The 26,003-nt window shown below is 37.1% G+C and overlaps 7 protein-coding genes across 8 annotated transcripts in view; 3 read left to right on the top strand and 4 right to left on the bottom strand.

Annotated features, from left to right (window-relative positions):
* LOC111804798 (long chain base biosynthesis protein 1-like) overlaps positions 1 to 3,975 on the bottom strand; it is a 5,911-nt gene extending 1,936 nt beyond the window's left edge. The window contains exons 1-8 of one of the 2 annotated variants that reach the window (XM_023689588.1): positions 3,842 to 3,975; positions 3,137 to 3,391; positions 2,951 to 3,045; positions 1,826 to 1,917; positions 1,489 to 1,582; positions 1,331 to 1,403; positions 1,122 to 1,254; positions 260 to 434 (exon numbers count right to left, since the gene is read on the bottom strand). In XM_023689588.1, coding sequence (XP_023545356.1) covers positions 260 to 434; positions 1,122 to 1,254; positions 1,331 to 1,403; positions 1,489 to 1,582; positions 1,826 to 1,917; positions 2,951 to 3,045; positions 3,137 to 3,242 — 768 coding nt within the window. In that variant the 5' untranslated portion in view covers positions 3,243 to 3,391; positions 3,842 to 3,975. Of the gene's footprint in view, positions 1 to 259; positions 435 to 1,121; positions 1,255 to 1,330; positions 1,404 to 1,488; positions 1,583 to 1,825; positions 1,918 to 2,950; positions 3,046 to 3,136; positions 3,392 to 3,739; positions 3,810 to 3,841 lie in introns of those variants that run through there. The other variant, XM_023689589.1, reaches the window with a different exon arrangement.
* A 932-nt stretch (positions 3,976 to 4,907) lies between these two features.
* LOC111805032 (uncharacterized protein At4g06744-like) lies at positions 4,908 to 6,481 on the bottom strand. Its single transcript, XM_023689894.1, has 2 exons — positions 5,718 to 6,481; positions 4,908 to 5,555 (listed from the first exon to the last, which is right to left on the bottom strand). The coding sequence occupies exons 1-2, from the start codon at positions 6,454 to 6,456 to the stop codon at positions 4,993 to 4,995; spliced, it is 1,302 nt and encodes a 433-aa protein (XP_023545662.1). The 5' UTR covers positions 6,457 to 6,481; the 3' UTR covers positions 4,908 to 4,992.
* A 2,914-nt stretch (positions 6,482 to 9,395) lies between these two features.
* Positions 9,396 to 13,435, top strand: LOC111804895 (mannose-P-dolichol utilization defect 1 protein homolog 2-like). Its single transcript, XM_023689710.1, has 8 exons — positions 9,396 to 9,671; positions 10,274 to 10,427; positions 11,322 to 11,394; positions 11,556 to 11,622; positions 11,861 to 11,920; positions 12,396 to 12,456; positions 12,542 to 12,583; positions 13,018 to 13,435. The coding sequence occupies exons 1-8, from the start codon at positions 9,525 to 9,527 to the stop codon at positions 13,119 to 13,121; spliced, it is 708 nt and encodes a 235-aa protein (XP_023545478.1). The 5' UTR covers positions 9,396 to 9,524; the 3' UTR covers positions 13,122 to 13,435.
* A 2,042-nt stretch (positions 13,436 to 15,477) lies between these two features.
* LOC111805690 (cyclin-D3-3-like) lies at positions 15,478 to 17,221 on the top strand. Its single transcript, XM_023690858.1, has 4 exons — positions 15,478 to 16,127; positions 16,242 to 16,443; positions 16,525 to 16,655; positions 16,763 to 17,221. The coding sequence occupies exons 1-4, from the start codon at positions 15,669 to 15,671 to the stop codon at positions 17,054 to 17,056; spliced, it is 1,086 nt and encodes a 361-aa protein (XP_023546626.1). The 5' UTR covers positions 15,478 to 15,668; the 3' UTR covers positions 17,057 to 17,221.
* A 2,833-nt stretch (positions 17,222 to 20,054) lies between these two features.
* LOC111805965 (transcription factor MYB44-like) lies at positions 20,055 to 21,474 on the top strand. The gene has a single exon (XM_023691276.1). It carries the CDS (start codon positions 20,217 to 20,219, stop codon positions 21,081 to 21,083), a length of 867 nt encoding a protein of 288 aa, XP_023547044.1. The 5' UTR covers positions 20,055 to 20,216; the 3' UTR covers positions 21,084 to 21,474.
* A 160-nt stretch (positions 21,475 to 21,634) lies between these two features.
* On the bottom strand, positions 21,635 to 22,438 carry LOC111805966 (F-box protein GID2-like). Its single transcript, XM_023691277.1, has one exon. It carries the CDS (start codon positions 22,221 to 22,223, stop codon positions 21,804 to 21,806), a length of 420 nt encoding a protein of 139 aa, XP_023547045.1. The 5' UTR covers positions 22,224 to 22,438; the 3' UTR covers positions 21,635 to 21,803.
* A 2,143-nt stretch (positions 22,439 to 24,581) lies between these two features.
* Positions 24,582 to 25,421, bottom strand: LOC111805012 (MFP1 attachment factor 1-like). Its single transcript, XM_023689869.1, has one exon. The coding sequence runs from the start codon at positions 25,203 to 25,205 to the stop codon at positions 24,747 to 24,749; it is 459 nt and encodes a 152-aa protein (XP_023545637.1). The 5' UTR covers positions 25,206 to 25,421; the 3' UTR covers positions 24,582 to 24,746.
* Positions 25,422 to 26,003: the final 582 nt, after the last annotated feature.

Genomic DNA, 26,003 nt, shown 5'->3' with positions numbered 1-26,003 from the left:
GGGGGGGGTGGGAGAGATAGAAAGTATAAAAAGCTAAAAGAAAGTCCCTTAGTGACAACCCAACTAGCAAGTCCAGTTGGTTTAAAGATATCGTTCATGATTTAAATCCCCTCAATCCCATTGAGTGTCTCATGCAAAAATCTTCGAATTATATGAAGATCACTGTCTTCACATTGAAGAACTGAACATCATACTAAGTTCAACTAAATTTCAGATGTATACTCTAAACACAACATCCAAATATGAAGTGTTGAACAACCTGGTACACTGCTTCAACCACAATATAGCGTCGTAGTTTCTTAGCCCTTTCATTTCCAGCAGTAATTTTCTCAAGAGTATCTCTCAAGGATTTCATATCGTTGTGCTTGAAATATACAATAGTACTCCGGGATAGATATAGCCCATTCTGTATTCCCCAATGAACACCCTCATCCCTGGCAAAAAAAGAAGCGTGGCTTTACTCTTTAAAATAGTTTCATGCTGTAATCAGTATTTACTCCCACCAGTAGCATACGTAACAGAAGAAAAATAACAAAATAATTGGACCCAACCCAGTCTGATAAACAGCTCGGAAGACCAAACAATGAAATAAAAGCATCCTACGCCATCATAGTACACAGCTCCTGAAGCCAACCCTGTGATATAGGGATGAACTCATACCAACAGTTCCACGCTTATGATAAAACTACTCAGAAAAGGAGGGAAGAAAATATACAACAAGCTTTCTTATAGCGTTATTCCATATTCATCCAAAATAATTTTTAAAAAATCCCATTGAACTTGAGATAGAGCGTAGGAAAATATTTTAAAATGCATTATATTTCAGTTCTCTTACAACTGTAAAAAAACACAAAACAGGTTCATCTTGTGCCCAGAAAATAAAGAAAGGAGAAAAGGAATTAATGTCAATTTTATCCGAGTTACCTGACAGTTTCAGTCAACTGAAGTTTTAAACCAAACCATATCATACCATAAAGGTGAACAAACAACAATCATCAATGACAGCATAAGACGAATGACCAAATGGCTAATAAAAGAGCAACATATAATAAAATTAAAAGAAACTAGAAAAAGTAAGCAACTATGTTCTTTAATAAGAATTCAGCAGATACAGTACTCACACTACAATGACGTCTCCTCTTTTACAAAAGGCTGGAATTGCACTAAACATAGTAGAAAGTCCATACGAATACAGAATTGAGTCTGGAGTCCCTAAGAATTTTGCTATTCTGGCTTCACAATCAAGGTGTACATCTGTAAACAATTAAAAAAAGAAGTTATGTAATGCGATCGGCCCCAAAATCAGTTTTAATTCAGTGCCCAATCTTACCAATTGTCCCATAAAACCCACGAGGACCACATGAACCAACACCATATTTCTCCAATGCATGGGTACACGATTCCTGACGAAAAAGATTACTGTAACTAGTTCTTAAATGCAAAGAATCTGTGCACATTCCAATTACTAATGGAAAATTGCTCACGTACAAGTAGCTTCTCGTGGCCTATCAATCCAAGATAATTTGCAGAAGCGAAATTCACTACTTCCTTTCCCTTGATAATTGTATGTGGTCCAGCAGCACTGGATAAAATGAAATTTGTAATAAGGGAAGTTGCACAAACTAATCCAATGATAGGTAAAATTTAAACAAATCGAAAGACAATAAATTACGGAATTCATTGTTGAAAAAAAAAAAAAACTATTACACAAGAGTTAAGAGCTTGCATGTATTAAAGAAAAAAGTACTTCAAGTGGGCAATCCAAATAGTACATTAGGAAATTCCCTGCAAAATAATTTCAGCCAAAATTAGAAGTTCTCGTCACCTTTCCAGCACTGGTGGTTCATTCTGTATCTCTTCTGTTATTGATGGGATAAGGGGTTCAGGAACCCATTCATCACATAACTCATCTATTTCCTGCAAGGATCAAACGTACATTTAAGCAAAATCATGCAGAGAAATGTAATGCAAAACTGAGTTTATATAAAAACCACTACAAACATAGAGGGAAACATAGTTACAAGATAGAACGGCGAAAGAACATAGACAACAAAACCTTCTAAAATGAAAAGGTCAATGCAGATACAAAGAATAAAGTTAAAATAGATCTCTCTTTTAACATGAAAATGACAATTGTTGCAAAACTTTCAAGATTGGTACTTCAAGCGTTATAAAATAAATAAATAAAAGGAAAAGACAAAATTATAATTTTAAAAATGAAATGAGAGGCCATTTGGATACCATCTGAATTTCAGAAGCATTACAAAAGTTATACACGAGACTTAATAAAGTAAAAATATATGACTTCACAGATAAACAGAAAAATACAATAGAACCTGGAAAATAGTGGACTTGACGCCATAAAGAATCCCCAGACATTCATTAAATGATATTTCCATGGCAACGAGAATCCATCACTTATTGGTTGTGACAAAATCTCATAAAATCATTTAAACCAAACTATAACTGGGTAAATCAAATATCGTTTCACTTAGATTTACTAATATTATACGAAATCATGATAATTTGTATAATTTTCTTCCTTGTAACTCTAACAATGATTTTTTCTTCCTCCTTACTCTAATAATTGATCATTGATGTTGATATTTGGTAGTGATAATAATAATAAAAAAAAATCAATATGGAGATGGATTGATTTCGGAAAATTAATAACTTGGTTGTTTGTAGACAGCAAAATTACTAATGATGGATAAAAAAAGCTATCCTTTTAATTATTCAAATTTTATATATGATTATCAATATGTGCCCCTCTTGAACCCATATTGCAGATCCACCACTGCCTGCATAACATCTATTCTCTACCAAACAAGATCAGCTGTCACCAAGCTACTTTATTCAGACTGCCATATAGGAGTCATCTCAGAGTAACTATTAACATTTGAAAATTGGAATGACAAAAATAATCAGTAAATCAGAACAATTGAAAAACCTTCTTTGATAGGGGCCGCTTGGGGGGCTTGTAACTCTTCTGGGAAAGCAAAAAAATGATGACCACCAAAAGGAGAACCTCCACAAACAAATGTCCTTCAAGAAAGAGGCAAGAAACACGTAATTCACCTAATGGTTGAAACATAGAAAACGAATATGAACCAAATTCTTAGTAGAGCTATGGTACCTCCAATATGCACACCAAAGATAACTGCTCGAGCAGAAGGAGCATCGAGAATCAAGGTTACCCAGTCTAATGTAGATTTCACTATACTTGAAAACGTCGATTCCATTATTATCCCCACCTGAATCTAGCTTTTAACTAAAAATTTGAACATCAATTGGAAGTCTACACTTGCTTCATGTTAGTCAATAATTCACAATCCTGCATTGTCCATTTTATCCGAGTTCACCAGTAAATGATTTTTGGAAAAAGTGAACCCTGTTAAAAAAGCACATAGATATCTCCAGTTAAATTTTTTGAAAAAGAGTACTTAAAGGGAAAAAAATCAAGTGTTCATATAGCCCGAAAAAATGGGTGAAGCAGTGAATATTATTCATCCAAACAGCCATAACTCAACTTGTCATTATACTTGTAGGAAACATAATAATAAGAAGCTCAAACGCCAAAAGCAATTAGAAATCCAATCCTCACGAATCAAATAACCCAAAATTCTGCATGGTATCGTATTGATTGAATCAATCGCACATCACTAATTTTCAAACTGAACTAGTACCGTGAAGACTAACACAGCTAACCGATCTAAAACCTGAGCGACCCTAGGGTTACCTGAAACCAGCTCAAATCTTGCACCACCGCATACACATAATGAAAATGCCCGAGGAAATGTAAACTGACAAAGATTCAAAAGAAGAGAAATAATGAATATACCTGATCAATTTGGAGAAAAGGGCACCATGGAGCGACAGATGACAAGGGCGGACGTGGATTTTTCTCTCGGTTTCCCTTTTACTCGTCTAAGATTTGGAAAAATAAAACGAAATGGAAGGAGGTCAAATCTGGAGAATGCAATATGCAATAAATTAAAATATAAATAAAAGAATGGTCTTCGCTTTTATATTGTTTATTCGTTTATCCCGCGCAAATGACATGGCGCTATGGCAGCAGTAGGCCACGTCATCGTCATCGGAAATGTTTATTTTACGTGATAAAAATTTTTTTTTCTTTGATAAACTAAAAATGTCCTTAGTTGACTCGAGTATATTGACAAAAATAATTTAATTAAATTATAAATTTGATTCTCTAACTTTTATTGTCCTCCTCATCTCTCAATTTTTTTAAGGTATTTAATAAAAATTTTAATTTTTTATTTTATGTTCAATAACTACATCAACTTAAAAAAAAGTGTAAAATAATTATTTAAATCTAAATTTTGTATTTAATAAGTCATTAAATTTTTTATTTTACTTCTAATATACTCTTTATTAGTATAGTCGGTTACACAATAAGATTAACTTATAATAACTAAATGTAAGATTTATTGTAATTAAAAAAACAAAATTTAGATATTTGAAAGCGTACCAATTAAAAATCCTAAATTATCTAGATCAAAATATCATTACAGTTCAAAAAAGGTCCTTTTAGTGAAATTTGATGTTGTTATAATTATGAATCTATGCTTTTATTTTTAATCCACACATCAGCCTTATCTAAAATAAAGTTGAATTATAAGTTTAGTTGGTCTATTTTTTAAAAAAGATATCTAAAAAATGTCTAATTAGTAATTGAACTTATTTTATCTCTGTGTTTGTAGATTTAAAAACGATCAATATATTAAAAAAAAAAAAGTGATTTATGGGACAGAAAGCACAATATCTAAATAGACATAAATTTACACATAAAAAGAAGACGGTCCATCCTTTCCATTAACACCCACGAAAAACATCCAAACATCAACTTTCCCTCTTCCAATTCCAAGTTCTTCCCAGTCACAGANCAGCGGACAAGAAAATGAAACATCAAACAGAAGGCCGAGTGTTAGTGACCGTAATTTTATTGGAGCACCAAAGAAAAAGAGTAAATCAATGGTGAGGGCGAGGCCTTTCAAGCGCCGCATACGAACGGGGTGAAGGAGGAACCATATCCTCAACAGAAGTAACCACAGCCTTATTAGCCGCCGTAGGAAGTGTACAGGGGACATAGTTGAAGGTGTTGGCTCGAGGGCAGCTCCTCGGCTTCGAGAAGAACGTGGCGCATTGGGCTGCAGTTTTTTGCGATCGGAACCCCGGAAGGCAGTTCCCTTGCACGTGGAGTCTTTGCGCTGTCACTAACTTTCGGCACTGTGGCCCGATTTGGGTGAAGTAGTTGTTGCTTAGAGTGATGTTGTAGACGTCCGGAAGCCTGCAGAGGGACTCGGGAATGGCTCCGTAGAACTGGTTGTTGGCTAAGTTTAGAATCTCCAAGCTAAATAAGCAGCCCAAGGACTGCGGGATTGGACCTGTCAAGATGTTTGAATTGGCGTCGAACACCGTGGCTTTTACCAGATATCCTATCTCGAAAGGCAGACATCCCGACAGCCTGTTTCTTAAGAACAGCACCTCCCGAAGAGTTCTCCAAGCTCGCCCGATGGTTGGAGGGATTGGACCTGTTCAAAACCATAGGAATCAATTAAATTAGAATCTGTAATTTCTCCCTCAATTTCTTAGGCTACGTGGCACAAAATTAAAATTTAAAGACTTAATTTAATTTAGATTGCATTTATGGACCAATCAGAAAATGATTTTCATATTAAAAATTAAAGGAGGACCTGTAAACTTGTTGCCAGCAAGTGTGATATACAGAGCGGGCGTGTTGCCGAAGGTGGCTTGCGGGATCCTCCCGGCGAAGCCATTGTTGTTGATGAAAAGGATGTCGGTATCGATGTTGAACAACCGATACGGAACCGAACCATTATAAGTATTGAAACGGAAGTCCACAAACGCCAATTTATTAGCTCCAAGGACGTATCCAGGGAACCCACCAAGGAACTTGTTGTTGCTCAAATCCAGCTCATACAGGAACCGCAATTTGTTAATATTGCGGTTGATAACGCCAGTGAAGTTGTTGGAATTAGCATGGAAGATGGCAATGTCGGGCAGGTTACGAATGAAGCGATAGAAGTTCAAGAAAGGACCACCAAATCTAGCGCCACTGAAGTCGATGGAGGATAGTCCAGTGATGTTGAGGTCAGGAACCACGTCGCAGAAGAACCCTTTGAAGAGGCAGTAATTGTCGCCCACCCACGTTTTGGTGTACCCTAATGGGTCGTAAGTGATGTTTCTTTTGAGCTCTTGGGTTATGAACAGGATTCTGGCCCGGTTGGCTAGAGGTCCCGGGTCGTTATTCGGGCGGCGAGGCATTAGCTTGATGCCCGGTGGGATCAGCGACGGTCTTGGCCGGATCCGCGTGATGGTGGGGTTCGGCCGTGGAGGTCCTGTTTGGGCAAGCCCATGCAGGAGGAACGAGGACTGTAAAACAACAAGGATGGTAAAAATCTTTGGCCACATTTTTTTTTGTAACGAGACAAACAGAGGAGGGCTGTGTGAAAGGAGAGGCTGAGGCTACACCATTTTATAGTCCGAACAAAATTTGGGCGCTAGCGGGGTTGTGTTCGATGATGGAAGTCCCACATATGCTAATTTAGGGAATGATCGTGGGTTTACAAGTGAGGAATACTAACTACATTCGTATGAGGCCAATCTGGGGAAACTTAAAGCAAAGCCATGAGAGCTTATGCTCAAAGTGGACAATATCATACCACTGTGGAGAGTCGTGTTCGTCTAACAACAGGCTGCACATACCTTTTTCCTAGCAACGTTTCCTAATATTATATCGCCACGTGGAAATTCTTATTTTCTTTTGGAGCTTTGGTTGCAGCCTCCTAATAATTTGATTATAAAAATGCATGGAGAGGAACGTGAAATCATTATCAAACTTTTTAACAAATACTTTTCTTCTATCAACCCATTGTTAGACGAACACGACTCTCTAACACGACTCTCCACAATGGTATGATATTATCCACTTTGAGAATAAGCTCTCATGGCTTTGTTTTGGGTTTCCCCAAAATGTCTCATACATGTGGGACTTTCATCATCCAACACCTTCCCTTGAACAAAGTACGCCTCCTCGAGGCTAGACTCCTTTGGAGTCTTAGTCATTTTTTACTGCCTTCGAGGAGGCTCACTCCTTTTCTTTTGGAGTCTTTTTGTTCGACATTTGAGAATTTAGCAATCTATTGGCACGACTAAGTTTAGGGCATGACTCTGATATTAAGTTAGACGAACACGACTCCACACAATGGTATGATGTTGTCCACTTTGAGCATAAGCTCCCTGGCTTTGCTTTATGTTTCCCCATAAGACCTCGTACCAATGGAGAGAGTATTATTTGTTTATAAACTCATGATCATTCCCTAAATTAGTCGATGTTAGCAACACCTCCCCGTCTCCTCTTAATCGAAGCTAGACTCCTTTGAAGTCTTAGTCATTTTTTACTCATAATTCTTTTATTATAGGAATTCAATTTCAAAAATAAAAAACATTGGTGGGTCCGGATCTAACATGATCAACAAGACTTTTATTCCCAAACCCTGAACAGCTCTTCCTTTTAATTCCTTTACGCTCTATTAACCCTACCCCGTATTGGGAGCAGATAAAAAGACAGGCGAGTGCTATGGGCCCCCAACGTTGCATCGACCAACCCACTTTCACTTTCACTTTCTTATTTATTTATTTATTTTTGTATACAAGGGAAGGTTTATATTATAACTTATCATAAACCCAATAGCTAATTAGTCTTTATAGTACAAGAGATGTGAGTTGCTATCCAATTAAAGGCATCATGCTTTTCTTTCTAAGTTTATCTCACACACTAGTAAGTTATATATGTTCATCAAGGCTCTTCTTTTTTTTTTTTTCTTTTTTTTAGAGCAAATTATAAGAGACATCCTACTGCATGGGCTCCTTAAATTTATTAGAATTACATTAATATAAAAAGAAAGGCATCCATTGTAATTTCACGATGATAAAAGTTCTTTTGGTAATATGAATAAAGGAAAAGCGTAACCCCACTCTCGGGGTCTTTCCTCAATTATTGCTCCTCTGGTCTAAAGATGTGTGATCTTTACATTTAAAAATCTTATGTCTTACTCTACGACTTATATTCCACCACTATAGAAATTAGTTAAATTTAATTTAAATTAACTAATAAATAAATAACCAACACAACTAAAAAATAATTGATATAATTATAGAAGGGTAGGACGAACACAAGGATTATTGTTATTTCTTTAAAAAAATTTATTTTTAAATATATATTGTTTGTCTCTTTTAACTTGGAAGATAATATAAAATAAAAATTAATCCAGAAACACGTTTTAGTTTTTCTGTTATTTTAAATTTTAACTTTTAAATAAAGCGTGGATTTTGTTTTTAAAAATAGAAAACTAAAAAGAAAAACTCAACTCCTACCTTTTATTTCCTATACTCCTTTTTTTAAAGGTTTATTTGCTTTACTGTGGCTCCACCAAAGCTCTGTCTCAACGTGTACTTACCTTTTCTTCGTTGAAAAACATATATATATACACTATTATAAATTGGTCTTTATTTATTTTCAATCAATTGTATGGTACGAAAATCAGTTTTAAAATATATAAAATCAAACTTTAAAATGATTGCATAAAAATCACTCCTAATAAATTGTTTCTCGATTCTCGAGGTTATTGAGAGTATTGAGAGTGAGTCCCAGGTTGGTTAATTTAGTAGAAGATCATGGGTTTATAAGTGATAAATACCATATCTGTTAGACGAACACGACTCTCCACAATGGTATGATATTGTTCACTTTGAGCATAAGCTCTCATAGCTTTGCTTTGGGCTTCCCCGAAAGGTCTCATAGGAATGGAGTTAGTATTCGTCACTTATAAACCTATGATCATTCTCTAAATTAACTGACGTGGGACTTCTATCATCCAACCAACCCAAAGCAAAGCGAGAGAGCTCTCTACAATACCATACCATAGACAATTATTGTTACATTACATCTAGAATAGAATAGTATTTTTTTGTAAATGAATTACGGGGGCAGGAAGAGGAAGTAGAAGCAGGATGATTTCAGAGGATGAGTCAGCCCCTTTAGTTCCCAATTCCAAGCAGCTTTTTTCTTTTAATTGCTTTAGGTTCCATTGCCTTTACTTTTGTGCTACAGGAAGAGAAAAGAACAGGTCCCAAATGCAACAATCATGAATCCAGGTATCAAATTTTAAATTAGAACAGATTTTTTATTATTTTTATTATTATTATTATTTATTATTGGTTAGATTGCGATGTATTGACCCTTGTTCTAAGAAGGGAAAAAATTTGGGCCCCCATGCTCGTGTACCGTCGGCCCATTATTTTTTAACATGAAGCCCATCATCAGATCGACGACATTCCGTCTTGTAGCCCGAATTTCATTCCCATGAAGAACAGCAGCGGATTGATTTGGCGAAGTCGACAAGTCCGTCAAGTGAAGGATTCTGTATTCATCGACGTCTTGCTTACTCAGCGTTGTAATCCGAAGAACGCGGGTGGAGATGGAGTTTTTTGGAATGGATTTCACCTGTGTTTTCGGAGCTCTAAACCACGGCAAGTTCCCGGAGAAAGATTGCTTGCTACCCCTCATCTCTAAGCTTCTCGGCTATTGCATTGTCGCTGCTTCAACCACCGTCAAACTTCCTCAGGCAAGCCATTCTGCCTTCCCTCTCTAGACTATAAACATATCTGTTTTGACTTTATCGACGGAATTGTGATGGAATCATAGCGTTTGTAATAAATGTTCAGCTGGGATGTGTTCTCGAGGTTCGGTTTGCCCTCTGATTCTGTGTAATGCAATTCAAGACCCGTGAATTGTTTGTGAACAATTTTTGTGTTGTGTAAAGTAGCGGTTGATAATAACTTTTTAATGTTTAATCTTGATAATAAACTTTTTTGGCTCAATTTTGCTAATAAGTTTTGTTAGGTTCAATTAGTTCAGTTATAAGTAAGCATCTGATACCTAAACCTTTTTGGGTGTAGCTAAGAATTGCAACATGTTCCAAGTCTAATTAGGTCCTAAATAAATCTCTTGAACTTACATCAATCGCCGTAGAAGATCCCCACGCTTCCTTTAAATTCAAATATTTATTTATTTATTGTTTTCTTCCTGTTCAACGTTTCTGCCTGAATAATTTTTACCATTTCTCTTGCATGCATCCTACGATGGGAAGATTGGCTCCCTCCCTGTTCCATTTTCGTCATTGGTTCTTTACATGCCATCGTTGTAATACAAATTTTTTTCCTACAGATTATGAAGATCTTGAAACATCAGAGTATCAGAGGACTTAGTGTTATATCCTTTGAGCTAGAAGTCGTAGGTTACACTATTGCTCTGGCTTATTGTGTCCACAAAAGACTTCCATTTTCAGCTTATGGGGAATTGGTTTTTCTCTTGGTTCAAGGTATACTGGGAACTACTGAAAAATCGCTGCCACGGAGACATTTCTCTGGAAAAACTCCATAAAATACGTTGCTGATAAAAGTGGGAAAATGCAAACTACTCAGACAATCTAATGAATTATGGCATACTACTCAGACAATCTAAGTCTTAGTTCATGATTTGCTCATTGTGCTAGGTTGCATTTTCAGAATCATTGGTTATATCCTTGCTTTAATTTTGTTTACTCAAATGCATGGATGTTTTTGCTATTAATTAAACCGAATTAGCCTCTTCTTATGCGCATTTTTTTGTCCCTTTTTTTTTTTTTTTTTTTTTTTTTTTTTTTTTTTNATTCTGTGTAATGCAATTCAAGACCCGTGAATTGTTTGTGAACAATTTTTGTGTTGTGTAAAGTAGCGGTTGATAATAACTTTTTAATGTTTAATCTTGATAATAAACTTTTTTGGCTCAATTTTGCTAATAAGTTTTGTTAGGTTCAATTAGTTCAGTTATAAGTAAGCATCTGATACCTAAACCTTTTTGGGTGTAGCTAAGAATTGCAACATGTTCCAAGTCTAATTAGGTCCTAAATAAATCTCTTGAACTTACATCAATCGCCGTAGAAGATCCCCACGCTTCCTTTAAATTCAAATATTTATTTATTTATTGTTTTCTTCCTGTTCAACGTTTCTGCCTGAATAATTTTTACCATTTCTCTTGCATGCATCCTACGATGGGAAGATTGGCTCCCTCCCTGTTCCATTTTCGTCATTGGTTCTTTACATGCCATCGTTGTAATACAAATTTTTTTCCTACAGATTATGAAGATCTTGAAACATCAGAGTATCAGAGGACTTAGTGTTATATCCTTTGAGCTAGAAGTCGTAGGTTACACTATTGCTCTGGCTTATTNCAGCTATAGTTTTGGTTGCCGTTATCTACTATTATTCTCAGCCTATTGGTATGAAAACGTGGATCAGAGCGTTACTGTATCCTATTTGTTTTTCACCTGTTCAGATTCTGCTTCTTTCTTGTCGCATGCTTGTATAATGAGAACATTTCAACTGAGATCCTCCTGTTTTTTATTTATATATTAATTTTTGCAAAAGAAGGGAGAAACTTGTAACTGCCTTAACACGCTGCCACTCAGATATTGTGCTCTAGCACCAACAGTTCTAGCCGGTCAGATTAATCTTGCTCTCTTTGAAGCTCTTTACGCAAGTCTCGTACTGTTTTTTTTAGGATTTATCTCTTAATCCATGTTTTAAGCTTTCTCAATTTCTTGTAAATTGTTCTTTAGATATTTTTACTGCCTATCACTAATGTATTTGTTCATTCCCCGAAGAAGGTAAATAAATGAAGAAAAATCAAAGACTTACCTTTATATGTGTGGAAAATTTTCTCCTGTAATAGCTCTACACTAAAATCTTTGCCAATTTGGAAACTTCCTTTCAGGCATCTCAACATGCAGTTTTTCTCTTCTCGAGGATCCCACAAATATGGAAGAACTTTTCAGTAAGTTTATTTGAAGGTTCTATTATACGATTTCAAATTTTCAATTAAATTACCCTTTGGGAAGGAAGAAAAAAAAGTCGGGAAAAAATATTAAATGATATTGGACGATCTGTACCATTGTCATAATTTCTCCAATTGCATTTCAAAATATTAGGAAAGTGGTTCGAAACTGAACCTTGTAATCACGAAACCAGCTGTTGTCATGTTAACCAATGACAGTTCAAGTGAGAGTTTACCTTTCCTTTTGAGCATAAGCTCCATGGTTTTTTGCCTTTTGGATTAACCCAATAAGCCTCATTACCAATGAAGCTATCCTTCGTCACTTATGTACTCATGATCTCTCCCTTATCTAGCCAATACGAATTCCCACATTTATAAATAATCTTTTCTTTGGCTTGATATCATGTCTTAACCGTATTTTGTTTTGATATCTTCAATGAAAGTTCTCATTCAAAAAAAGTAATCCTCTGTACAGAACAAAAGTACTGGGGAGCTTAGCCTTTTAACATCCATGATGAACTTTGGAGGTTCTATGGGTAAGACGTTTGCCTGATGAGATTTAGTCGGTTGCATTAGTTTTCTCGTGAAGACATCAAGGTTTATTCCATTTTTCTTTTGCAGTGAGGGTTTTCACCAGCATCCAAGAAAACCCACCAAGCAGTGGTATCCTCTTTTTAAAATTTATTTTTATTTTTTCCTTTCCGCACTTATATTATTTGGGTAGTAGTTTCAGTGATAACTTCTTATAAGAATTCAAGAATCAGTCTCATGCATGAAGTTTTGGGCTTTTCTAGGTTGAGCCTTTGCTTAAACACTTTTTCCGATTTTACTAACAAATTTTCATTTCTTTGTAGTCATCGGTTACATTACTTGAAAAATATAAACTTGATGGCAAAATTCAAATACTCCCTTTTTCTGTTTGTAGAAAATGCATTGCTGCATTAGTCCTCTCTAGGTCTTTGAAAACTTGCTCCCACTGGCTCTCTGGTTTTATGAGTAACCTCTCGTTCTTTTTTGTTGTTAATATAATCCATTCAAGTTAATTTCCTAGATGTTTATTCATTTTGATAAACCGTGGTCCTTAAAGCTTGTCAAAGTTCTCTTGGGATCGGCACTTTCTATTGTGACACACAGTACCATTTTGAGTCAGATAATTGTATACCAGAAGAGCGATGTAAAGAAAGAGAAGAAAACAGAGTAGAGAATGACGACTTGCAGTCGTGACTTTGGCATACTGAAGATTAAATATTGTATGTAGTGAGTATAGGTGAACCAATGTCAAACCCTTTTCGAGATTATCATTTTACTACTAGAAATCCATAGTTTTCCTTTCTTTTCTTTTGGAATATGACTTAAGAGGGCACATTGATAGCTGGAATTATTGTAGGTTTGAACTGTGATCTCCACCGGACTGCAGTCCCGCATAACTTTTATATATGTGATGTTTTTGTTGTACTGGGTCTGGATTGTCATGATAATTCAAGGGAAAGGAATGTGTTGTCAACTCATTTCTCATCATCGTGTTTCGTAGACTTTTGGTAGCTAACAAATGATTACGACCACTTATTAAGAACCGATCATCCATATCAATTATATCACTCTAAGATGGAAAATTTTCATTTTAACCTTGATTTTGTTTCGTAACAGTTTTTAGTAGTTAAAATTATACAACTATTCAACTTCAATACATAAACAAGTTAAGACAAATATCCAAAGTGATGTCATCCATATGCAATGTTTTGTTGAAATTGAAATTGAAAAAAAGGTTTTAAAGATCGCAGCTTTAAAAAAGGGTTTTGCATTTTTGATAAAAAAAAGTTGGGGGGAGACATACGACTACTACTATACGAGGCTGCGTGCCTGAGTTGCATACACAGACAAAGTGGTAGCTGCCATTTCTGATCCGAGTTTGACCATTTTAAGAAGATAGAAAAAGAAAAAAGGGCTATGGAGGGAAGAAAGATAATTCGAAGTTATCGCCTTAACGCCACCTTGTGTTGTTACAGTTCCATTGACTCTATTTCTGTATGCCCTTCTCGTAGATTGAGCCTTCTATTACCAAAGAGACAGCAACGTTTCAGTGAGGTTCTTCAATTACATTCCCTTCATTTCTCTATACGTTTAAGGCCTTTGCTTCTTCCAACTTAATGAACCCTACTGCCCTTTCCTTCCCTCCTCTCTGTATCTGCATGTTTCAGGCCTTTGCTTCTTCCCAAGAAGAAGAACCAAAAAAAAAAAAAAAAAAAAAAAAAAAAACCCCATAACTTTTTGTACAATAAAGCAGCACTCTTTAATTAGCCCCTGCAACGAGTGAACTCCCATGCTTCCACCCACCGCTCTCCTACCATTCCTCCACCACCCCCACCATTGAAATAAAAATCACAAAAGGTTAAACCTTTAAATTTTGTCTAAATACCTATGTTTAACTTTTTAACTTTACATTTAATAGGAGTAGAAAATATATATATTTTTTAATTGGGTTTGGGAGTGAAAGAAGCTGAATTTCTTTTACTTTTTCAATTTTGTTTTTATTTTTGTGATTTTGTGTTCATTTTCATATCGTATCGAACGGTGTGCGAGTGGTTCTTTCCCTGCCTGCCCACTTTCACTCCCCCTCCCATTTAATAATTCCCATATTATTACGTCTTTCATTCCATAATAATTATTTAATCAGATGGCTTACATTTTAGATATCACAAACACTCAAATACACCTGCTCGTAGAGGATCATCAGGGGGACCCTCCTTGCCAACTGGCCCAATCACAACACGAAAATCGGTCACGTGTTACCTTTTAAAAATGCTGACGTGGCTAACATCGAGTTGGAGTAGTCTAAAATTTTCCCAATTTTTACCTGCGATTTAGCAGTCACCAGATAGACGCACAAAGCCGCGGCTCCTAAACTCCTACCAATAAAGACTCTCTCTTCTTCCATCTNACTTTTTGTACAATAAAGCAGCACTCTTTAATTAGCCCCTGCAACGAGTGAACTCCCATGCTTCCACCCACCGCTCTCCTACCATTCCTCCACCACCCCCACCATTGAAATAAAAATCACAAAAGGTTAAACCTTTAAATTTTGTCTAAATACCTATGTTTAACTTTTTAACTTTACATTTAATAGGAGTAGAAAATATATATATTTTTTAATTGGGTTTGGGAGTGAAAGAAGCTGAATTTCTTTTACTTTTTCAATTTTGTTTTTATTTTTGTGATTTTGTGTTCATTTTCATATCGTATCGAACGGTGTGCGAGTGGTTCTTTCCCTGCCTGCCCACTTTCACTCCCCCTCCCATTTAATAATTCCCATATTATTACGTCTTTCATTCCATAATAATTATTTAATCAGATGGCTTACATTTTAGATATCACAAACACTCAAATACACCTGCTCGTAGAGGATCATCAGGGGGACCCTCCTTGCCAACTGGCCCAATCACAACACGAAAATCGGTCACGTGTTACCTTTTAAAAATGCTGACGTGGCTAACATCGAGTTGGAGTAGTCTAAAATTTTCCCAATTTTTACCTGCGATTTAGCAGTCACCAGATAGACGCACAAAGCCGCGGCTCCTAAACTCCTACCAATAAAGACTCTCTCTTCTTCCATCTGAACACGAGAGACAGAGCGCAGCTTACAGCCATGGGTGAGGATTGGTCTTCTTCGCCCCTCTCCTCTGTTCACTCAGTTTCCCTCTCTCACGCCTTACAATGAACCAAAATCTCAACCTCTTCTTCTCAGAAGAAGATGGTACCACCGTATGCGCTTGATGCTCTTTATTGCTCTGAGGAGCACTGGGAGGAGGACGACAACGAGGAAAGGGGTTTTGACCACCAACCTTACTCTACTTTAACAACCGATTCAACTTCTCCGATTTTGGCTGAGCAGGATCTGTTTTGGGATGACCATGAACTAATTTCTCTGCTTTCAAAAGAGAGGCCCAATGAACTGTTTAAAAGCATTCAGATTGACCCTTCTCTTGCGGCCGCCCGACGACGTGCCGTCGACTGGATGCTGAAGATCAGTGCCCATTTCTCCTTCTCAGCTCTCACTGCGGTTCTCGCCGTCGATTACTTGGACCGGTTTCTGTCCTGTTTTCATTTTCAAACAGACAAGCCGTGGATGTCTCAGCTTGCTGCTGTTGCTTGCATCTCCCTTGCTGCCAAAGTGGAGGAGACCCAAGTCCCTCTTTTATTGGACCTACAAGTAAGTTTCCACAAATCTTAATAACCCAACTTACAAGTGGTCGGATTGGGACATATTCATCCTTCTACTTCAACAATTAATCATTAATCTCTGTCGGAGCTTTGACTTGTGTAGGTGGAAGACAGTAGATATCTGTTTGAAACCAAGACCATTAAGAAGATGGAGCTTCTTGTGCTCTCTACGCTTGAATGGCGGATGAATCCTGTCACCCCATTTTCATTTGTGGATTATATTTCAAGGAGACTGGGATTCAAGGACCATATCTGCTGGGAAATCCTTAGGCAGTGTGAACGAACTATTCTCTCGGTTATCTTAGGTAAGAAATCATAGATAAATTAACAATCTTTTATAGTGCATTCCCACGCTCATTTCCTTTTGGTGTTCTTTTTACTTGCAGACTCAGATTTCATGTCGTTTCTTCCTTCTGTAATGGCCACCGCCACAATGCTGCACGCTTTTAAAGCTATGGAGCCCCACTTCGGCGTCGAATACGATTCCCAGCTTCTTACCATCCTCGGAATCGAAAAGGTCCATATTTAGTATTCGCATTTCGATCCTAATACCCAAATTCAACCAATCGACGATTTGAATAAGTTATAACCAAGTTTTTTTATTTATTATTTTTCTCAAAACAGGGCAATGTGGAGGAATGCTGTAAGCTGATCTCAGATGCATCTAGAAGAAACGGCAATCAATTTAAGAAACGTAAATTCGGGTCCATTCCGGGCAGCCCAAACGGCGTGATAGACGTGTCATTCAGCTCCGATAGCTCGAATGAGTCATGGTCGGTGGCCTCGTCGGTTTCATCTTCGCCAGAGCCTTCAACGAAGAAGAACAGAGCAATGGATCATCTGCCACTGGAGATGGCGAACCATTCAACAGCTACAAATTGCCTCGACATGTCCTCGCCTGAACCCTCTCTTAATTAACTTCCCTTTGTTCTTTTTCCTCGTAATCCTTGTATGTTGAATAAGAATTAGAATCAATATTTTATCGAATTCTGCAAGTTGAATTGCCTAACCATCTCTCCAGTTTTGGCCCCAAAATTGTTAATCAATCTGCCAGTTATTATGAATGAATGTGCAATCGGAAGCTTAAGGAAACGCAGAGATGGCTGGCATTTTATCCGGATGCAAAGAACATGAGAATGTATAACAATGAATAGCAGTTTCAGTACTTCAATGATCTGTTTCATTTACATGGGGTTTGATGAATCTTTCAACTTGAGATCGCCAAGATCAAATTTTTAGTAATGGGGTTAGCTGAAAACGAATCAAATAATATATAATTGAATTGAAGGACGAAGAAGGAAGAAAAAAAAAAAAAAAAAAAAAAAAAAAAAAAAAAAAAAAAATGAAAAAAATNAAGAGTTGATTTTTGTTTGCATGTGAACAGTGGGAAGAGGAAGTAGATTTTGTCGGCCACTTCGGCATTGAGATTTGGAGGAAATGATTTTTGGTTTGACCTGAATATTTTATTTAAGGACAATCTGATGTTTGAAAATTTGCGTCAAATGGGTTGGGACCATTCAAAACTCTGGTTTCTCACCCACCTCCCCCTTCCCAGTTTGGCTTCTTAAATCAGACCGACCATTTGGACAGTATGGTCCCCTGTGTTGCTCTGCTTCTCTAAAAATACTCAAAAGTTACGCTGTCTTTTTGAAGAAGGGAATTTCATTAGTAAATGTTTTAGGCTTAATTCTGAATCCACTGCGTGTTTCTGAAGGTGTTCATCTTCTTTTTTGTTGGGAGTTGAGTTGATGACAGTAAACAAAAACACAGCCACGAGGAGGAGGCGTTTGCATGTGCTTTTCTAACACTTTAGACGAAAGGGCATGATGAAATTCAGTAAGCTTTCACTTTAGCCCAACACTGCTCCTCCTTTAAATCTTTTCAAACTATGTTTCCATTTTTCTGCAACTTCTCACCCGCGATCAACGGGACTATACATTATATTATTTTATTGAATCTTTTTATAATTTGAGTCAATGCAGGTAAAAGAAAAAGAAGAATAGTGTATAGAAAAGAAATAAAGAACAGGAAGACAGAAAGTTGAGAGGACAAAATGTTCGAATTTTGTTTGGTTTGAATAATTGGAGTGGGAATTTCAACTCAAAAAGGAAATAAAATACACAAAGCGCAGATATAAAGAAGAGAGGGGATTACGCTAACCAAGACGCAAGTAGCCAAGTCTGTTACATGATTGCAATTTTGTGTATATTTATAGGTCAAACTATAAAAGGCCTCTACTACATTAGATTATTGTGTTTTCAGTTTTGTATTTAATGTCACTTTCAACCAATTACATATAAAATACAAATTTTGTAACATATTAATATACTTAAAACTTAGGTGTTGATGAATCAGAATAATGCCAAAATTATGATATTTTTGTTATTTAATTTAATATCCTAGTCAATTGAATATAGCCGACTTTAGGGGGCTATTTTGGTTCCGAGCCCATTGGGCTTAATTGGTATCTCAGCCTTTCTGGTTGGAGGTTTGGACTGCAAGTGGGAAGGATTATTCATTAGCTTATTTGGAAGGATTATTTATTTTAAACATACTCGAAAAGATTTAATTATTAATAAAGTGGGTTTCAAAAGGTATTTTATTGTTTATTTGAAATTGTTGTAACATTTGTAGGTGAGTTGAAAAGGTAGGCGGAAAATAAAAAAGTAAATGTGTTCTGAAAATGAAAAACTACAAATTAAAATCTTTAATTTTTTTTTGAAAGAAGGCGGCCTAAATGATTATATTTTAAAATTTGAATGTCTATTTTTCATAAAAAGACAAGGGGGATTCTTTTCATAGTATTTAGTTTGGAAGATCGGCGTCTGTATAGCTGTCATAGTAATGGTTGTGATATTTTTTCTTTATTATTGCGGGAATTCCATTGTTGATAGGGACGGATTTGGACTCAATCCATTAGGAAATATGATTTTATTTATTTTGGAAACAGGTTTGTGGTTTATATTAATTTAATATATTATTCCCCCACCCCAAAATGATTTCATATATTATAATTTTAATATATATTAAGTTAATTTTAAGGGCAAAATGAGAAGACGAAAAAACACGAAAACAAAAAGAAAAAGAAAAGAAATACAAGTTACGTGAAAACGGGAAAGGCGGTGGAGGGGGGTTTGGAAGTTTTATAAAGTATGGTGGCAAGTTCCACGTGGTATTATATAATTGGTTAGTGGGCAGAGTTTACAGCCTGGACTGACATGATAGTAAAGCAAAGGCGTTCTTCCTGCGATTCTGCTACTGAAGTTTTTGTCGTTCTATGGCCAGCTCAGCAACTCATTGCGATTTGTAAATATCTTTTTTTTTTTTTTTTTTTTTTNATATATAAATATGTTTGTGTGTTGGTATATAATTCACTTAAAATAATTATTTCCAAATGCTGTCCAGGCTGTTCTGGTCAAACACCTCCGCTCCCGTCCAACTTCCCAACCGTACTCTCTTTTAAATTATTCTTATCCTATTTTCTTTTTTTTCTTCTTCTTCTTATTTTCTTAATTAACTAAATAACACCTCGTTTGAATTTCAATTTAAACCTCCTTTCCAACGGCTCCCTCACCGCCTTTCCCCTTCATTTAATTTACCATCAATTAATAATCCTCAAACAAAGCCTAACGGACCAAATTTCATGACTTTAATTTCATAACATTTTCAAATGCCGTTACTTTTTTTTTTACCATTACATGAATTTGGCTAATTACCTAAATACCTGTTGCAGTGTGCAGGTAAGGCAGTTTTCCAAATGGGTCCCAGTTATGACTAAACATGCGCCGTAGATAATTGACACGTGTCCTTTACAGCTGTATGCGAATAACTACCTTCCCTCGAAGCATCCTCCTCTACTGTGCAACCGGCTCAACCGGTCATTCTTATCTTTTCTCATATAAATATCCTCCTTTCCTTCCTCACTTATTCTTTAACAAACAGGGTGAGGCCTCCTCGCCTACGCTGCTTTCATAAAACCCCTTCGCCTTTTCTTCTCAATTCTGTACAAATTTTCAGACGCCTTTTCTTTTTTCTTGCTTTTTTAAATTTGAATATTTTGTTTTAGAACCTTTGATCCATGGAGTCTATGAGGAAGGATGTGGATCGGATTAAGGGTCCGTGGAGTCCAGAGGAGGATGAGTCGTTGAAGAGATTGGTTCAAACCTACGGACCCAGAAATTGGTCGTTGATCAGTAAGTCGGTTCCTGGTCGTTCTGGAAAATCTTGCCGTCTCCGATGGTGTAATCAGCTTTCACCTCGGGTTGAGCACCGGCCGTTTACTGCTGAAGAGGATAACGCCATTATCAGAGCTCACGCCAAATTTGGGAATAAGTGGGCCACCATTGCTCGCCTTTTGAATGGCCGCACGGATAACGCGATTAAGAATCACTGGAATTCGACGCTCAAGCGTAAATGCTCCGCCATGGGTGATGATTTCAACGATCCGGATTTGCATCAGCCTCTGAAGAGATCTGCCAGCGTTGGTCCAGGTCCAGTCATCGTCGCTTCCGGGTTTGGGTTTAACCCGAGTAGTCCATCCGGATCCGAGTTGAGCGACTCGTCTCTATCGCCGCCGCTTCCTGTATACAGACCCTTAGCTAGAAGCGGTTCGATTGTTCCGTCGAATCATGAGCAGGTTGCGAACTCCAACGATCCTCCAACCTCACTGTGCCTCTCATTGCCAGGATCCATTTCGACATCCGGGTATGGATCGGATTCAGTCGCGAGCCCGACCCGGAATATGGTTCAGGCAACTCGTACCACAGGCGGGGTTGGCAGAGAATCGGAGTTATTTAGTGCGGAGTTCCTAGGTGCGATGCAGGAGATGATAAAAATGGAAGTGAGGAAGTACATGTCTGGAATAGAGCATAAGGGTTGGCATTTGCAGACGGATGCCATCAGAAACGCTGTGGTGAAGCGGATTGGAATAAGCAAGATCGATTAGTAGTAACGGCCGAACCAAAACCCCTTTGGATTTACAGAAATCACAATAATTTTGGCAGTGTACAGAGAAGAAGAGCGAGAGAGAACAAGAGAGAAATTCCATGGTTGATGTCCTTAAAAACTTTCTTTAATCTCATGAATTTTAATAGAGCGTGAAGCAGCCAAGTTCTATTCTATCTCTGTGAATCAAATCAATGAGACCCCATCCACTTTTTCCTCCTCCAACTTGTAATTAATTTAGGACCCATGATTGATTTGACACAAAACGATGAACTATTTTGGTACAGAACCATTTGCGCCAAGACTAGATTTGTTTTGTGCCTCTTTTCCAAGTGGGGAAGAAAGCTGTCGCCATTAAATTAAGACCTAGTCAAAATATTTAGAAACTTCAACGCCAATTTTAATTTTTACGTTACCGAGCTGTCGACAGACATAACCCTAATCTTTTACTTCCCTTCAAATGTCCCAAACCCCTTCCTTCAGGTAACAGTTGGCATAGAAAAGCAACACATACATATAAAATTGGAAGTTAATCCATCCACCCACAGTCGATTGACAGAAGAAAAATCTGTAAGTTAGTTAAATTAGAACACCCAAATCTGAACAATCTCTGAATTTAAAACAAACCGATACAGTCGGTGGAGGAGAGGGGAATTTGAACACCCAAATTTTTGTCTTTTTACAACAATCTAAAATCCAAAATCCAGAAGAGCTTGAGAATTCAAGAAGTGGGTCTGTTTTTGAACTTCATCTTCTCGTAGTACCGAATTGAGAGAAGAGAGAGGGAGAGATGAACCTCGTCTTTGCCCCAGGGAATACAGGATGCGGATCCTATGACAGGGGGAAATGGGTAAAGAGAGTGCAATCGACGGAAGCCACCAAGCGCAAGCACGACGGAGCGTAGCTGTTGGTTAGCACAGCCGATGTTAGCCCAGTGTTTGGTGCAGAGCAGCTCCCAGAGCCACTCGTCGTGGGCGGTTTTGTACCACTGCTTGCTGACGCCGGCCGCCGTGGCGAGTGTCCTTGCGTCGACGTGCTTAAACACCTCGAACAAGAGATTGTCGTCTAAATTCGCAAAGGCAGAGGAGGAGGAGGGTGGTGGGGATTGTTGTTCCTGTGAAACTGATTTGATTTTCTTCATGGTGATGAAGGAGTGAAGAGAAAAGGAAGATTGTTGAGAAAAGGAGGTGTAGTGGGTGATGGTGGAAGAAATAAAAATGAGGAATGGGGTTGGACAGAGTTGGTAAAGTAAAGTGATGCAAATTGTCTGAAAAAGTTTAGAACGCCACAAATCTGCCAAAATCCAATGCGCTTCCAACTTCTTCTCTTTTTTCTTTTCTTAAACAAACAAATTCATCCATTTCAAACAAATTTAGTGAATGATCATGGATTTAGGAAATNAATAAAAAAAAATAAGTAGAAAGAAAATAAATAAAAAAGTTGATTGAGATTTTTTTAATTCATAATGTTAATTACAGTATCATATTTGTCCTTTTTTTTTTAATCATGGTCTCAAGGTTAAAATTATATTTTACTTCAAAAAAAAAAAAAAAACTGCATTAAAAATGATTTTTAAATATAATCATAAAAACAAAATTGTTTATGAGGAAAATTAATGAAGATTTTGGAAAGTGGTGATTCAGCATCAACCACAAAGATTCCGGACAACGTTTCGGACAAGCGGGTTCCAAAATGACGTCACACCAGCTGACTACATCGTCCCTTCCCTAAAGTTTTTTGGACTTATCCTAAAATGCAATTATTTAAGTGATTTACGAATACTCTTCCATAAAATTAAAAATATTAAAAAAAAAAATGTCATTTATGAGCAGGAGTAGCAATAGTATATGTACCCATTGTCTCAACTCACATATCATACCCTAATTTAATTTTGTTATATTCATTGTCTTATCCTATTCAATGATTGATGAGAGGAATGGATGGATGTGGTGCAACCTCCTCCCAATGTTTGTTTGGGCCTTCCACTATCTTATAATAATACTTTGTACATTAATAAACACAAAAGCATGATTTAAGTTTATCCTATGATCCAAAACTGTATTCCAACTCCTTTAAACCAAACGAAACTTCCTTGCATTGCATGAATTGTAGCACCAAATGTAATAATATTAAAACATAAAAACATAGAACCTGCGTGCCAACCTGCAGATAATCATATATAAATATGTATTGAAGCTGTAGCATGATTCAGAAAAGAAAGCGTGTGATATCTACATCAGTCCAATGTGGCGGTGGCCCTGCAAATGAAGGCCTACCTCGCCTTTACAAAGTTTGTTCCTTTTTCTTCCTGTATGAACGATTGGCCTTGTGTTTGAACCAAGTCCATGTTCCTAACAGCGTGGAAAAACAGGGGAAATAAAGAAATAAAACGCAAGAGTCAAAGGAGTTGGTAATCTAAATATATAAAGTAGTAACACCACCGCCCTTGGCGATTTGGTGAAAAATCTTTGTGTACATAAAAGGGCGATTTCCCAAGTCTCTGTTGATTCAAAAGCAAGGATGAGGCGTGGAGTTGTTGTTGTGATGATACTGTTCGCAATGCTGCTTGTTCATGTGGATTGCAGGCGCCTCAGACCACCCACGACCGGAATTGGACGAGCTCTGCAAGGATCTGTCGGTAACCCGACTGGCTTTGTTACCTTTAGGGGTCATCGGAAGGGAAGCCGGGCATTCAAGCATGCTTCGGGACCGAGCATGAGAGGACCTGGACACTAGCTGAACACATGATTGAAAGAAACTTCTTTCCATTCTTCATTTGTTTTTTTTTTTTCTCTCTTTTTTTCCATCTAGAAATGGGATGTACACTTCAAAATTTTAGAGAGATTATTTAGAGGTTTGATCTTTGCCAATGCAAATAGTTAGAGTAGTAACACATAGGGGAGCGAATTGTATTGTGGATGAAATGAAATGTATAAACTTCACATGGCATTCAATATTCTGGAAACTATTTTAACTCACAAGATATCAGACACTCAAATTAGTGGTGAATAATGAATTGCACAATTCAAAGGGGTCGAAATCAGTTTCCGTGTTGGACTGACAACTGATTTGGGTTCTGGGGAGATGGGTCCGAGCATTGGTGCTCAAAACAAACACTATGAGCCCCCAAGCATCCACAAATTTGAGCAATCAAAATCAAGTGATAAATGATAATGTAAGCAAGCTGAAAAGGCTTTATACGTATAGTGTTATCCCTTTAGTAGACCATGGCAGATTGAATCAAAATGTACGTCTCAAAGAGCTGCAAAGGGTCTCACGATCTGTAATGTAACAGCGAAGCATCACACAACAATTCCAAGACAAAATGGGAAAGGCCAAAAGTCTCATCCTCGAACAACTTAGAGGAGGTATTTTCCCAAGAAAGACCACAATAAGCAGAGAGGTCAAAGCAAAGAAGGGATTCTAGTTTCAACAGAGATGAAGAAACCAACAACACGATTCAAGCGACATGATAATAGAATACTTTCATCAATAAAGATAACTCTAGGCAATAAAATGCTTCCATTTTCATTGAATATAAGGTCGTAGAACACAAGAAAAACAAACAATTGTCTTGTATGCAATGTGTGGATAGTGGACACGCAGATCTCCAGTAAAAGAAGCTCAAACAGGGTAATAAAATTAAGACCAACAACCCAGAAATTCAGGATTCAATTTCCGAAGTAGGGTTTTCGTCATGAGGATCAACAACAGGCGATGACGATCCCTCCTTCTCACCATTTTCCGTCGGAGCCGCGGGAATCGCTCTACCCTTCACCGCCTCGAGCATCCGCTTACTAATCTCCTTGGAGTAGACCTGCAGAATCTCGATGCCATCGTCCACGGTGGTTGGAGACCCATCGGCAGTGGCATACGCTTCATCCTCGATGACCCGCGCAATGGTGGTGGCGGCTTCAGGCGGAATCGTGCCGTAACGCTTAGAGAGAATGGAAGGGGTGGAGAGGGTTTCGATCAGACGGCTTGTAACAGCGTCACGAGTGCGCTGCGTTGGTGGCCATATGCTGAATTTGGTAGCAAATGGGTTCGCCGGCTTAATGGGATCTTTGATCTCCGGCTCTCGGGATTCAAGTTGGACCGGAGGGGAGGAGTCTTGATCGGACATGACGGTGAAAGGGGAAGCGCCGGGGGAATTTGAGGCTGAGGAAAATGAGATGTGAATTAAAAATGGGAAATCTGGGAAAAGGGTTACGATAAGAGAGATTATTTGCAGGTGAAGTTATAGGAACGGATTACCCTTCTGGAATCAAATTATAAATGATGTGCGGTGAAGATGGTGAAGTTGATCGTCAGACTGTTTAACCTCCACACCTCTTTCTTTTTTTCTTTTTCTTTTTTTTTTCCATTTTTACTCCCAAATTTCTTAGTATATTTCATTTGTTTTTTGAATTTCAAAAAGTTACATTTTTTCTCTTCAATTTTTAATATTATTTAATTTTCATTTAAAGGGTTTACTCTTTCCTTTGTAAAAGATTATTACAATTATTAAAAGCTTTCAAAAATTATGCAAATTATTTGTGTTATTAAACACAAATTTAAAACTTTCTTTCCAAGGTAAATCAAGTTTAAATCTAAATTTATTATTTTCAAAGCTTTTAATAATCATAATTTAATTGAATGAATTAATTAAAATTTAATTTAATTTAATTGAAAAAGAAAACAGAAGCAAGCGTGCGTTGGTTATTTTTATAATTTGGGTTTGGAGTAAAAAGTGTGGGACTTTGCTTTCCTTCCAAGAGTAAACACAATTGCATGCCACATGCCACATGTATAATGCATGATGAGAAGCTTTAAAATAATTACAGTGAAATTAAATTTAATTTGTTTAAAATAAATTATATATTTCTATAGTTTTGAAGATATATGGACATTTTAAGTGGATCCCCGAATTTAGTGTGGTAGT

Source organism: Cucurbita pepo, chromosome LG11 (assembly GCF_002806865.2).
Source record: "Cucurbita pepo subsp. pepo cultivar mu-cu-16 chromosome LG11, ASM280686v2, whole genome shotgun sequence".
Lineage (NCBI taxonomy): Eukaryota > Viridiplantae > Streptophyta > Magnoliopsida > Cucurbitales > Cucurbitaceae > Cucurbita > Cucurbita pepo.
The sequence above is the reverse complement of the archived record's forward strand: the minus strand, read 5'-3'. Positions and strand labels throughout refer to the sequence as shown.